We start from the raw sequence: 14,090 nt of genomic DNA, 5'->3' as shown, positions 1-14,090 counted from the left end.
TTAAAGAAAAAAGCCCGTGGCTGTGAATCGTTCGGTGCAAAGATGACAACCTCTCTAATAATGTTAGTAGGGAGAAAATAGTCAAGAATTAAACATTGTAATGGTTCATGAATACCTAAAAGAACAAATAAAAAAATCATAGTATAGTTATAAGTTCTGGGCAAACAAGAGGTTCTGTCAAACTTTCTGGAGTGACTCATGAACATGGATGCTAAGCTCAGGGCAGACTGGCCACAAACCAGGGCAGAAACCTCAAATTGGATGTGTGTTCTAGAATTAGATTTCACCAATTAAGTATCAAGTGTGTACTCAGGCACTGTAACAACCTGAACATGGAGTCACAGATGATCCTCTTGAGTACTCGGGTCTATTTTCCCATCCAAGCAAGCCTGCTATTCTTTGGCACCAAAAATCACAATCTCCAGATCACCCCAAAGGACCAGTCACTTACTACAAGTCAGGTGTACCTCAGATCTCCAACCAAAGACTGTGCTTGGTGCCAATCCTGTAATAAACTAACTAAAGATTTATTAAGTAGGAAAAAGAAATGAGTTATTTACAAGGTTAAAGCAGGTAAATATAAGACACACAAATGAGATACAGTCTTAGGTTCCAAAAGATGACAGTAGCTATAATATGTAAGCTTTGTATGTCCTTGAGGGCTAACCAAAGCTAAACAGCCGTGGACCTCTTGCTTATGCTCAGAAATCTTTACCCCTCAAATGTTCAAGCAGATTAGGGATAACAATTTCTCCTTAACAGCAATTTTTATTCCCTTCCCCAAGCGTTCAAGCTGTGATGGAACAATGGCTTCTGCACATACTCTCCAAGCGTGTGGGAGAAGCAATCAACAAAGTCTTTTGTCCATTGATGTTCTACAATGACTTGTCTGGTGTCTATAGGCCTTCGTTTGTCGGGGAGTAGATTACACCTATTGTGTAGAGCCATGCAAATCCGCGGGTATCCATTTATATCCATAGACCATTTGTGCGGATAGCAGCGCGGATGCGGATACAAATTGTGTATCCATGCACGGCTCTGACGGTGGGAGGTCTGGGGGGCAGGGCCAGGGGTTGCTGGGGCCCCCCACCCAGGGCAGGTGGAGGGTCCGCCGTGGCTCCCACAGCTGCCCGCACACTCTTACCGTGGCCGGGCTGTGGCTCCGAGGCACGCCGCCACCAGAACCGAATCGGGGACAGGTGTGGGGAGTCTGGGTCCCTCCACCTGTCCTGAGCAGAGGGTCTGGGGGACAGGAACTGCTTCCCCCTCCCCACCCAGGGCAGGTAGAGGGACCCAGGCTCTCACCAGCTGCCCACGTCGCTCTCCCCGACTGGGCTCCGATGCGGGAGGGGAGGAGTACCTTGGAGCCTCAGCCTGGCCCCCGGTGTAGAGCCCTGAAAATCTTCGGATATCTGGAGGGGTTTACAGTCTTAGCAAACCTTTTTATAGTTACAGAGCACACTCTTAAACATTACCTTATTACAAGGGATGCAGATATTATAGGTAAGATTAATACGCTCATCTCATGAAGTTTTTAAGCACATTCTTATAACTCTAATATCTATTGTAATAGACATGCAAATCATACTGGTTTCCAGCTGTGCATTTGTCTATGCTCAGTGAGGCCAAGTGGCCTTGGCATGAGCTGGCACCTGGTCTGCCAGCGTCACAGTGCAAACTCACCATATTGTGATGTTGTCCCGGAACAGAACTCTGTTACTCCAGTTCTGAAGAGAAGGGAAGGGTTCAGGTTTGGTTCCTCTAAACTTTCAGATTAAATCCTGAATTTGAAGTTCTCTGCATTCATCAATCATTAATATTCATGCACTTTGAACTCCAGTTTCTCTGTTTTCAGAAGAAATGCAAATACATTGCTTTCCAGTTAATTCAATTGCTAATTTAGTTGATCATCTATTTAATGTGATGAAAACTTCAGGGACCAAATAATTGTAATTAAAATAACACCTCCTCCCTTCACTGGTATAAATTTTGATTGCTTTAGGTGGGTATTGTTTAGTAGTTTAATCTAGAAGGTTGCCACTTAATTAAGGAAGGTTAAAATCTTGAATCAAAGAGAAGAAAATGAGTCCAAAGATGCACAACAATAAAGGTTGACTGATTAAAGTTATGTTAGATAGACATTGTCAATGTTATAAATGCTACCATGTACAATATGCTCCCTGGTAGATCTTCTGCTTATTTTGGGCCCAGTTTTTTTTTTTTTTTTTTTAAATAAATGAACCCCAGTGAAGTAGGGTCTACACAGTTTCTGTTCTACTGGCAAACAGTAAACTGTTGACAAGCAGAGCCCTGTGCGTATACAAAATTTATATCCAGGGATATAAATCCGATATCAGTGGAGCTGCAGGGCTCTACCAGAAACCACAGCAGTGAAAGCAGCAGCATGTCGGGCCGCTGCTTGCAGGAACCAGTGCCCTGGCTGGGCAGTTCCTCCAGCATGACAGTACCATGCCCCCAGTCCTGCCCCCAGCCTCGCCACTGATGCGGGCGCCAAGGTCACTGGCAGCTGTCCCGGGTCATGCTAGCATGTGCAAGTTTAGGCACTTTGGTGAACTGTAGCTATTATATCTGCACTGCTTTGATATGTCATAGCTTTTGGAAAAGCCTAGTTATAGTAAACCCTTTTAAAAATCTGTTTACAGAAAAACTCCGATTTTCGCCCTTTGCTGCATATGACCTCTCCCTGTTGTGAGTGGTTAACTTGATGGAGGATGTTTTCCTCTTTTCTTGTCTCATTTCTTCTGTCAGTGCAAACAGCATTCGTTAGGAAGGGCAAACAGCTCTTATAAAACTCATTTCCCCTCTTAACATATTAAAATCAAATACAAATGTGACAAATTAGCAAATATGGGGTCCATCTAAACATTTTTTTTTGTCATTTAGTTTAATTGATTTCAGACATATGTTTTTGTTGTATTTTTTTTATGTGGTGTCCTTTTTCATATTACTCACCCAATCCTTTCCTGAGTAAATTCTAGTAATCTAGTCGTTCAACTCAATGGGACTATTCACATGAGAGAAAATAGTGGAAAAGAAAAGTGTTCCTTATTCTGAGAAAAAAAAAATCCAATTTTGGGGAAGATAAAAAAATTTCAGGCCAAAAAGGATCAATATGATCATGTGTGACCTGTCTAGCCACATCATATTGTACCTAGTAATTCCTGCTTCAAATCTGTCTTGTGGTTGGGCTAGAATATGTTGTACTCTTCAGAAACTTCTTAAGTGCTGCTTTCCAGGCAGAGTTTGAGACCAATTTCAAAGGAGCTTGGCACACACAGCTTCCCATGTAGGTACCTAAAGAAGTGGCCAGATTATCAAAAACTTGGCTCTGAGCTCTTGGAAGGGTTTTGTCACTGAGGATCAGCGTGATCTAGCGAACTGAACATGGGACTATTGCCCAAGAGCCCCTGAGTTCTAATCCCAGCTATACTGGTTTGCTGTGTGACCATAAAGACGCTTGACTTTTCTGTGTCACAGATTAGCCATCTACAAAACTGGAATAATCTCTATGTACTTTACACTTATGTTACTGGGAATCTTAAGCCACTGCTTTGCTGCTACTTAAAGAAATATATAGGATTGTGAATGTCAGTCCCAAATAGTCACAGCATTGATGAATGAAGACCCAAATTTCTTGTCTAATGTTCCAACTGGCTCGCCAACAAAACTTTTTGTAGTATCTCCAGTATTACCCTAGTCACAGATGACCAAAATCAGAATTTCAAAAGGCTGATTACAGGATTATTGTTAGGATGAGTTAGTCAGTATTTACAGAGTGATTTGAAATGGTATTATTAAGAAATAGAAGGATTTTCCCAGGGAAAATTCCTCGATTTTTTTTGTACAGAAGCCAGATTGACTTTCCATGAGGAAAAAGCATGGTGAACATTTGGCAGCCTTCGCAAGCTACTAACTTCTAATATATATAAATTAGTAATCTATCCCAAACAATCCCATCTTCCATATAATGGCTCGTTTCCCTCAGTAAATTTTGCATCAGTGTAGCTACACTGGCATAGCTATTCCGGTGCAAAATTCCTGGAGACATATGCTGCACTAGTGTAAAATGGGGCTTGCACCAGTATCATTTATTTGGTTTCAAGCTACACCAATGCAAAAATCCCTAATGAAGAGCAGCCTAGAAATGCACGCAACTGGGTAGTGGCTAATGATTTTTTGGGGTGTTTCCTGTCAAAATGTTCAGAGTACATTTGCAGTCTCTATTGCAGATCACTAGATTGTGATAACTGGGCTTTGTTCATCCTGAAAGCAGCCCCACGGCTCTGCTTTTTTCTCCAACAAGTAAGATGATATGGGTGATAATTCTGAGTGGTCTCTGGTGTGCTCATCTATTTCTTTTGTCACTGCCAGATTCCCAGAGAAGGCACACTGGAGCAGTTTGTGTGCTCAGTCCTGTCCAATGTGTTAGAATTTAAAGCTAACAAAGAGGATAAAGAAGGAGGCTGTATCCCCGCAGGGCTTGAGGCCCAAATCTATCTTGTCCATTCTGTCAACAAGATCAAACTCTACATGCAGGTATGCTTTAATAGGACAGCTGATATGATACATATTTTGCTTATATACTGTTGGTCAATCATTAGCCCTTATTGAGCTAGACAATATTCAAGACCACAGGCTGACTGTATTTTGTTTTTAAAAATGGCATACTGCACAGTTAGGATTAGCGAGTCCTTACAGTGGAAAAATAATGGAAATCCTTTCTCCAGCCAATAGTTAATCAAAACTCCTCATTACTGGAGCTCAGGCCTGAAACCTGACAGCACCTGGAGAGTGAGATTCACTTCTGTGTAGAGGGCCAGTAGAAGGACCATGCACCCACACTGGAGTGGTCGCCCTGATTCGTCCTACTCAAGGGATGGCCCTGAAAATGGAGAGGTGCTTCCATCCTGTAATAAATGAAAGTTTGTTTCTCCTTTATTGTGCTAGATATTTCAGCAGTGGTTAAACAGCAGCGAGTCTCAAAAATTCCTTTTTGAACTTGGAAGAAGCATGGCTGATCTTGTGTCTCAATATCCAGAGGACAGTGAGGCCTGGAATACTTTTTCAGGAATAAATATGCTGATCCAACATGTGAATGAGAAAGTGGAACCAAACTTTGCAGAAAGACATCATGAATCTCAGGATGTGTAAGTTTATGCATCTCCATTTTCAATATTCATAGGGCTATATTGATTTTACTTCAATTACAAGAATGTCAACTGTAATAATCAGAGCGTAAAATTTTAGTAAAGCTTTTGCTTTTACACAAATTACTCTTTGAGCAGTTTATTATTAAAACTAATATTGTAAACAAGCTGTAAAAGAATATTAATTTGGGCAAAGAGGATGGAAAAGAAAATGGCTCAGTGAATTTATGCAGAGGTTGACTAAAATAGAAATATAGGGCTGGAAGGGACCTCGAGGTCATCTAGTCTACTCCCCGATGCTGGATTAAATGTACCTTGACCATCCCTGACAGATGTTTGTCGAACCTTATTACTGTAACTAAGGGTGAAAAAGCTACTGATACTTTAATGATTTTATTTGTGTAACACCATTGGTGTGTCTGGTGCTTTACGGACAACTACCATAAAATTGACAAATCCCTGTCCTAGGGAATTTAGGACCTGATCTTGTAAGCTAAGGGCCAAATCTTGAGAGCTGTCGAGCACCCGCAACTCCCACTGACATTAGGGAGAATTGCGGGTGTTCAGTAATACCCTTGGACAGTAATAGAAAAGGGTGGTGGAAGGGATATGGGCAAGGAGGTTGGGAGAAGGAGGCCAAAGGGATACAGTGATAGGCTGGAAGAAGACCTAGAAGGGATATCCTGGAAAGAAGAGAGGGTTGGAGGACATGTTAAGGAGTATGGTTTCCCATTGTGTGATATCCTTATTCTTCCTGAAGAAATTGGCAAGACCCTGTCAGAGAGCTAAAAGGAGTGGGGTGGTGGAGTAGGTTCGAGGATGGCAAAGTGTCAGAATTGTTAGCATACAATTTAATCCAAAGAGGCGTAGAGCTGTTTAGCAAGAAAGACAGCAGAGCTTAAGAGTTGTTGTGGAAGTCCACAGAGTCCCAGAACAGACTAGGTGTTCAGATTGGCAAGGGAATCAAAATTGAAGGGAAGGAATGAAGAGTAGAGGGAGATGAATCTAGGGAAGGCATATAGGGGGCTGAGACTACAGTGGCATCCAGAACGCTGGCAGACCGGATATTGTGGAAGGATTGTCTATTAGGTCTGGGGGAGCAAGAGATACGGAAACATATTTTAAAGTTTAGTTTATTAGTAGAGAGATGTTTTAAACCCATCATCACCTGGGTAAAAGCCCTCACCGTTCATTTCATATTTACTTCAAATCTCTTGGCTGCCAAACTGCTTTCCCTCACTACGACTGCCATCCACTTTAGTGTTACCCAGCTTCTCTCTCCTGGATGTGGTCACTTGTGTCCCAGCTTTGCTCTTTTACTTACTTTCAGCATTGATTTGGAGGGAGCTGCATTTGCTGTTGATCAGCCTCATATTAAATATCTGAGTTGTCTGTGTATACACAGGCACTAGCAATTAGTGCAGCAAGACAAGAGAGCAGTGGTAGTTAGCCTGGGTTGCAGGACTGCAGGGTTTAGCCCCTGGTGATTCCAGGCATTGCAACTGCTGCCAAATGTATAGTGAATCCCGCAGGCCATCACCAAATGACTCTTCCATATTCTGCAAGGTGACCTCACTGGCTGATTACCTGGGGTAACTGAAACCTTTTGCTAGAAAAGGAGAATGTCTCCAATGGAGCACTCTTTTCATAGCTCCCAGAGGTTCACAGTGACACCCAACTGGGAAGCCCGGAGGAGTCTCTTAGAAGTTCCCTCTCTGGTCACTTGGCATCCATTAGCACTAGTCTCTGATGATGGGAATGTAGAGGTGCCTCTGCAGATGGTCCCTCTGTGGCCTCCTGAATGGGAGAGAGATCAGTCTTGTGATTAAGGACTTCAAAAAGTGTCAGTGTGTGGCCAGTGTTTATTACCCATAATACAGTTTTTAATCTGTGTGAGTAAGCCTCTTTGTTTTCAGTTTAAACCGATTTTTATAGAAAAAATTCCAAGTTTTACAAAAAGTATTATTCTTTTTCTTCTGATTTTCACCCTACTTTTGTATCATTCAAATATAGAAAAAAATAACTTGTTTTATTAGGAAAATACAATACATTGCATGAGATATATGTATTACGGATAATACAGTAGTCTGTGTATATGCAAAGCTGCCTGTTGAAGTAAGTCTATGTATTGTTTAGAAGATACACACAGTAAACAAACAGGCACACATTCAAGCTCTAAGTGTGCACATCTGAGTGTACAGATAAATCTCATGCCCACCATGCACACATTTCAAGCTGTTAGCAGATAACAGTTTAAATATTTGACACACTAGAATGTGAAGAAAACAAAAATCTGTATCGGAATACATTTCAGAACACAAGAAAGCATTCAAAAGTTTAAAAAACAAAACAAAAAAGGAGAAAAGAGTGAAGTTGAATGTACGTGCTGCAAATGGTGTGGCCAAATTATTAAATGCAAATATGTATAGGCTAATACTTGTAAGTCTGCAACAGTAAACTGTTTATTCAAATGAAAAGTTTTATTTGGGGATTAGAGAGAGATTGTTTTCTTAAACTCAGAGGTGGCATTGAGTTTTGAGTTCTGTTTTAGTTCTGCAGCAAACCACATTGAATTCTGTTCATTAAACCGTTGATCTACTAAATACTTTTTTCACATCCTTCTCTCCACCAAAATAAATGCCAATATTTACCCAGAAAAAATAAGGGTTTTTTTGCATCCATTTTCACCTGTTTTTGTTGTTGTAATAAACACCATGAAATTCACGGGAAAAATTAAACAACATACAACCTGAACATGAAGGTCCCTATATGCGAGGAATTGCTGTGTGCCCGACATCACTATCACTATTTGAAGTACTTCAAATAGGTTAGGAAGTTAGGAAAGGAATTTTATGTGTCCGTCTGTGTATAAATAAAACCAAATTGTTTAATTTTATTCCCTCATGAAATGGCTTCATTACTCAAAATCAGTGAATGTCAATAAGCAGGCCGCCAGACACTTTTGAATGGACGGTGAAATCTTTTTATTTACTTATTGTTGTTGCACTGTGAAAAATGTTTCTCTGTAGTCCAGACCTTGACTATACCTTGACCAAGAAATTTGGACCTTGACAAAAAATAATTGGGCTTCCCCTGTTCTAGATTAAGAGAAGGAGGGTAATCTGAGAGAGAGAGAATTGTCCAGTAGTTAGTTTGGTGGCCTGACCCTTGAGAGATGTGGATTCAAGTCCCCTATTCCATGCCAGGTTTATTATGTGACCTGGGACAATTCCTTGTTCCCTTAGTGTCTTAGTTCTCTATCTGTAAAATGGGGCTAATAGTACTTCCCTACCTAATAGAGAGGTTGCGAGGTGCTCAATACTAAGGTAATGGGGGCCTGTCACCAGGGCCTGTTGTTGCTTCCCAACTCCAGCATGTGTGGTCATGCCCACCCTCAGTCAAGGTTTATTTTTATAACCCAAGGTTAATCAACAAACAGAACATACTCTCAGCTCAATACCTGGCCCCCAGGCTTTAGGGCCACTGCTGCTAGGGGTCTTTGGCACTCCAGCTCTGCTCCCCTCCTGGAGCCGCAGCCGTGGGGTTGCTTCCTTGAGCTCCTTGTTCCAGGGACCCATGAGTTAGCGCCACTCCAGCATGGCTTTGCTCCTCATGGCTCTGTCTGTTCCCAGCTGCAGAGTAGCAGCCCTTTATAGGTTCAGGTGTAGCCCAGCCTCTTTAGCTAGCTGGATTAGGCTCACCTACTCCAGTCCAGGGCATCTTGGCTCCGTCTACACAGACCAGCTATCCTGTGACAAGGCCATTTAAGAACCTTGAGAGACTCTCATTCTTTTTCTTTCTCTCTTGAACTGAAAGGTAAATTCCAAAAGTGCAAAACTTTTTCTTTTCCTCCCTTAATGTTGCTGAGACTAGTGAGTTTGCTAAAACACCACAGACTGCGTCATTCTGTAGCCTGAATGGATCATGAGGCAAAGGAATTCATTCTGACATTCACCATCTAAAACTGAGATTAGTTTGAATATTCATGTTAGCATTCCAATGAATCTTTAAGCACTGATTTTGTTTTATTTGGGTGTCTTTAGAGGTGTGGTGAGGGTTGTTTTTTGAGTTGTTACTTTTTAATTTTTATCTCAGAGCGATTATATACTCTCAAACTATTAAGAATCTGAAATTGAACTCACCTGCTGAAAAAAGAAAATGCATGAACTCCAAAGAGTGCACCTAAAAACGGATTTAGCAAAACACTTAAGCACTTCCTGAAGACTCATTGAAATTAATGATACTGAAGCATGTGCTTAAGTGCTTTGCTGAATTGAGGCTTGAATCTTTAAAATTATACCCAATAACACATGCAAGTACAAATACCAGCAAACAGAAACAGTAATCTTATTCAATCCATAGACTCACGTGCAAGATTATTCATGCACATAAGTGTATGCAGGATCAGGCTCTAAATCTCTTGTTATAATTATGCAAGTTTAAGAATAAAAGGAATAATACTTACCCTGAGATTCTTGAGTAGTGCATGCAACTCTGCAAATACTTTATATTTTAATATATATATATATTATTTTGTATTCTTCCAGTCCAATAGAATTATCCTATTAGCAATCAGTCACTGGGCTAATTGAAATCCACCTTAGTGCTTTAGGGATGCCTACAATTCTCAAAACAACAGACCGCATGTGAACAGAAGCTTGCAGCTCTCTAAAGAATTGATTGCTCATTCATTTCAAGAATTCCAATTCATGGCACAAGCTAAAATACAACCCTGTTAAGTTACCTGTAACAAACAGAGGCTTTAGGGAGCTGGTTTTCCCCATTGTAAAATGGGGGCAATACTGCTTTCCACAGGCAAAATATAAAAGTTACTATACAGGAGTTAACGTGTCTGCAGCCATAGAAAGGAGGTAACTAAGTAGTGGTATCCAGATTTTATGGATTGGGGAAACTGAGGCTCAGAAGGCTAAATTTGCCTGAGGAGCACTATAGTGTTTAGATAAAGCACAAGATGAGGAATGAAGAGAGAGATATTGTAGTTCTGCATCTGACATTGTTGGTGTGTGAACATGGCTAACTTAAATTTGCACCACACTTTCCCTTTTTATAAATTGGAAATACTGATATTTACCTACTTATAACTAAATTGTTTAAGTGGCATGTAAAACCATTTGATAAAATTGGGGATAGAACTTGGAAGGTACCAGCCCTTCATTCTGTCCCATAATCCCCTTTTGGGGAGCTGCCTCTTGAAGATCCCCAGGCGCAGAAGTGTTTCATTTAAAATACCATGAACACCCATGTAGTAAAATATATCTTGTGGAAAATGCCATCCCCTGAATGTTCTAAAAGGGAGGAAGGATGTCTCTGGGATTAAACCTGCTGCTCTTTAATAAATGTGAAAAGTAATTTAATCCCATATGACACTTCAGTTAATACATTCCAGAATTATATTTGTGTTTTTTGCAACTGCATCACATTATTGGCTCATATAAAATTTGTGATCCACTATAATCCCCAGGTCTTTTTCATCAATACTTCTGCCTAACTACTGGTTCCCCCATTTTGTATGTTGTGCATTTGATTTCCTTTCTAAGTGTAGTACTTTACCCTTGTCTTTATTGAATTTCATCTGATTTGATCTCAGACCAAGTCTCCAATGTATCAAGCTTTTTACAATTCTAATCCTATCCTCCACAGTACAGTACTTGCAATTCCTCCCAGCTTGGGGTCAGCTGAAAATTGTATTAGCTTACTCTCCATCCTGTTATCCAAGTCATTAATGAAAATATTGAATAGTGTCTGATCCAGGCCAGAGCCCTGCTGGGCTTCCCAAGGTAAGTCCTCCAAGGTTGACAGTGAACCACTGACAGTTACTCTTTGAGTACTGACTTTCAAATAGCTGTGCACCCACCTTATAGTAATTTCATTTATACGTCATTTTCCTAGATTTTTGTGGGACTGTGTCCAAAGCCTTACTAAAATCAAGATGTACCACATCTGCAAACACAATACATGATATGAAGATAAATACACTACAAAAATAAGGTCATTCTTCAGTACTGCATCCTTCTTGGTGACACGTTGAACTTTCCATTCTATTTTTGCCTACAGAAACCTGTATCTGGAGAAACTGCAGACTGTGATTCAGAGGTTGCCTCAATGGCCTGTTATGAAGAGACTGCTTATGGTAGATGGAGCTATAAGGAATGTAATAATCCAAAAATTATATTTCACTAAAGGTAAAACTGCACTGTAGTTACTTTTCACCAGCTCTCAAATGGCTGCCATGGCATTTATCAATAGCATTCTACATCTAGGAAAGCATTCAGACTGTGTCATACATTCCATGCTAATATATTTCCAGTGTCTCTAGAGTTTTTCAAACTTCATTCCTCTTAATGGTAAAGCACTATCTATATATATCTCTATATATCTATATCTATATCTATATCTATATCTATATATATTGTGTGTGTGTGTGTGTGTGTGTGTGTATATATATATATATATCTATATATATGTATACACACACATATTCATTCTACAAGTTTAGTAAACGAGTAACTGTATAGCTCTATCAGTAATCTGCTTTCATCCTGATGAACACATGCCTGTGTAGTAGGATATGTTCTGTTTTTCAAGGATTGAATTCATGAAGAGGTGAATAATTGTAATTTTATAAAATACGTTGTCTCCTACAAAAGTGGATCTGAACAAGATTTCCTGATCTGAACAACCCTGTATTTGACCACAGTTTTGTGTTTTGATCTGGATCCTAGTCCAAGGTCTATGGCTGGGTCTGTGTAGCTGTACCGAAACCCTGGATATGAACACACTTGGGGAGTTTAGATCTGGATTCGGCTCTGACCTTTGAGGCTCAGGCCCATCCCTATTGTTTTATAAGTCTTTTCCCTGTCTGTGGGCTATATCTGATAACTGTTCTTACTGCCTATACCGTGTGAACATTTCAGATTTAGAGTATTTCTTTTATGACTGTAAATAGCTATGTCGGATTTTTTTATATTTTCAGATGACTCTACTTTAGTCAATTTTAAGTTCTACATTAATTAATCAACTTTCAGTGTCTTTCAAGTACAATTCTATTCTGAAAAATGATTTTAAAATATGTATAATTATATTGTTTCAATGACTTCCAAATCACATGTGCTCAGGTTACATATAAAAGTGTTTGCAAAATCAAGCAAGGCTCTGAGTCAAGAGTTTCCTCCTTGTGCACTATTATCAGATATAAAGGTTTTACAGGTCACATTATGCTCTCAGTGATAATAGTGGCTATTTCTTCAAATTATAGCATCAGTGATATCTCTATTACTGTTACCATTATTGGTTTGTAGCTGATGTAATTGAAATTCAGTACACTGCTCTCTTGCTGATGCACAAGAAAAAAGTATAATCCAAGTCAATGTCTTAGCTGTGTTGGCTTTGTGGGGGGAAAAGCAGTGAAAATGTATTTTAGCTACTAAAGACAGGCAACATGATTCTGAGTGTACAACAGACAGCAGGCCTGGTGAGGAAGTAAATGCTTTCTTTACATAATCACTTTTCAAAGTAGAAGCACAATTTTAAGAAACGAAATTTAGTTCAGAATCGGGCACTTTATATTTCTAACTTCAGTTACACCACTACCAATCAGGATAACTCCACTGAAGTCAGTGGAGTGAAACCACTGTAAAACTGACGTATTGTAAATAATATCAGGATTAGGCCCATAAACTAATTTAAAATAATTGCTAATTGGCTTTTGCAAGCTGTGAATATAAATTCTTTAGGGCAGGAACAGTCTTTTTTTGTTCTGTATTGTGCATCCGGCACTATAGGGTCCTTGTCCTTATGACTGGGGTTCCTATGTAATAAAAATAATTACATGTGCTGTGGTAATAAAAATAACTTGTAGTAGTAGTAATAGTCCTGACTTATTGTGCACCTCCAAGAAATTCAGGGTCATGCCTGTAGTCTTTTTTTTTTTTTTTCAGATGTATAATTTGAAATATTTTAGGCCAGATCCTGATGTAATTGGTGTAGCTGCACCGATATTGATAGAGCTATGTTGATTATACCATCTATGGATTTGGAGAATTAACTTCTCTAAGGTGTCGGAAAGGATGTAGCTTCTTTGAAAAGAACACTTGTAAGGGCACAGCTCTAAGATTGTGCTTAGGGAACGAATATTTCATGAAAGCTTTTTGGTGGCTAAATGCCCATCAGTAATACATGTTCCTCTGTACGCAGTACTCATAATCAAAGAAGTTGTCATACAGTCCATCGCTCCTCTTGCACCAGTATAAATCACCAGGAACTCTATTTAAGTCAGTGGAGCTGCACCAGTGTAACTCGTGTCAGAGAAGAGAACTGCAGGGAATGGAATCTGAATGCAACTGCTTTTTGTAGCCTACTGCACTGTACAATATGGCCATTTGGGTCCCAGTTTTGGGGGGTATTGGGGTGATTTTTGTACAGCTCCAGTAGTATAAAAAGGTCTGGAAGCTAGAGCAGCTGGCCCGAGGAGGATTGCTGAATGTTGGAGGACCCTCGTGTAGTACAGATCCAATGTTGCAGCTAGCATAGAGCCTTGGGAGCTTCTCCACCAGAGCAGGCATTGCACAATGTCTCCCAGAGTTCCAGGAGAGCATGGCTATTGTGCCACAGAGGTACTGTGTATGTGTTCCAGCCAAACAGAGGCAGCAGTGCTGGCTGGATTTAGGAGTGGAAGCAGAGCCTTGGACTCATTCCCTCCCACCAGGCTTGGTGTGGATGCTAGTCAAGAGTAGTCCTTGCTTTCTGTGAGTGCAAAGAATGCAGCTGTATACACACCTCCTGCAAAGGGGGGTGGAGAAGGCTCTTTGTGCTTTCCCTATCAATGCACATAATCGAGCCCAGTATAGGGGTATTACACTTACATTATGTCGTGTTTCATGCATATTCCAGAAGGTAGGTTTC

General features: G+C 40.2%; 1 protein-coding gene across 1 annotated transcript in view; it reads left to right on the top strand.

Annotated features, from left to right (window-relative positions):
* ABCA13 (ATP binding cassette subfamily A member 13) overlaps nucleotides 1-14,090 on the top strand; it is a 293,932-nt gene that overhangs the window by 30,635 nt on the left and 249,207 nt on the right. Inside the window, 3 exon segments of the mRNA XM_043507121.1 lie at nucleotides 4,393-4,557; nucleotides 4,969-5,168; nucleotides 11,244-11,371. Of these exon segments, the coding sequence (XP_043363056.1) occupies nucleotides 4,393-4,557; nucleotides 4,969-5,168; nucleotides 11,244-11,371 (493 nt within the window).

This window comes from Dermochelys coriacea, chromosome 2 (genome assembly GCF_009764565.3).
Source record: "Dermochelys coriacea isolate rDerCor1 chromosome 2, rDerCor1.pri.v4, whole genome shotgun sequence".
NCBI classification, from domain to species: Eukaryota; Metazoa; Chordata; order Testudines; family Dermochelyidae; genus Dermochelys; species Dermochelys coriacea.
The sequence above is the reverse complement of the archived record's forward strand: the minus strand, read 5'-3'. Positions and strand labels throughout refer to the sequence as shown.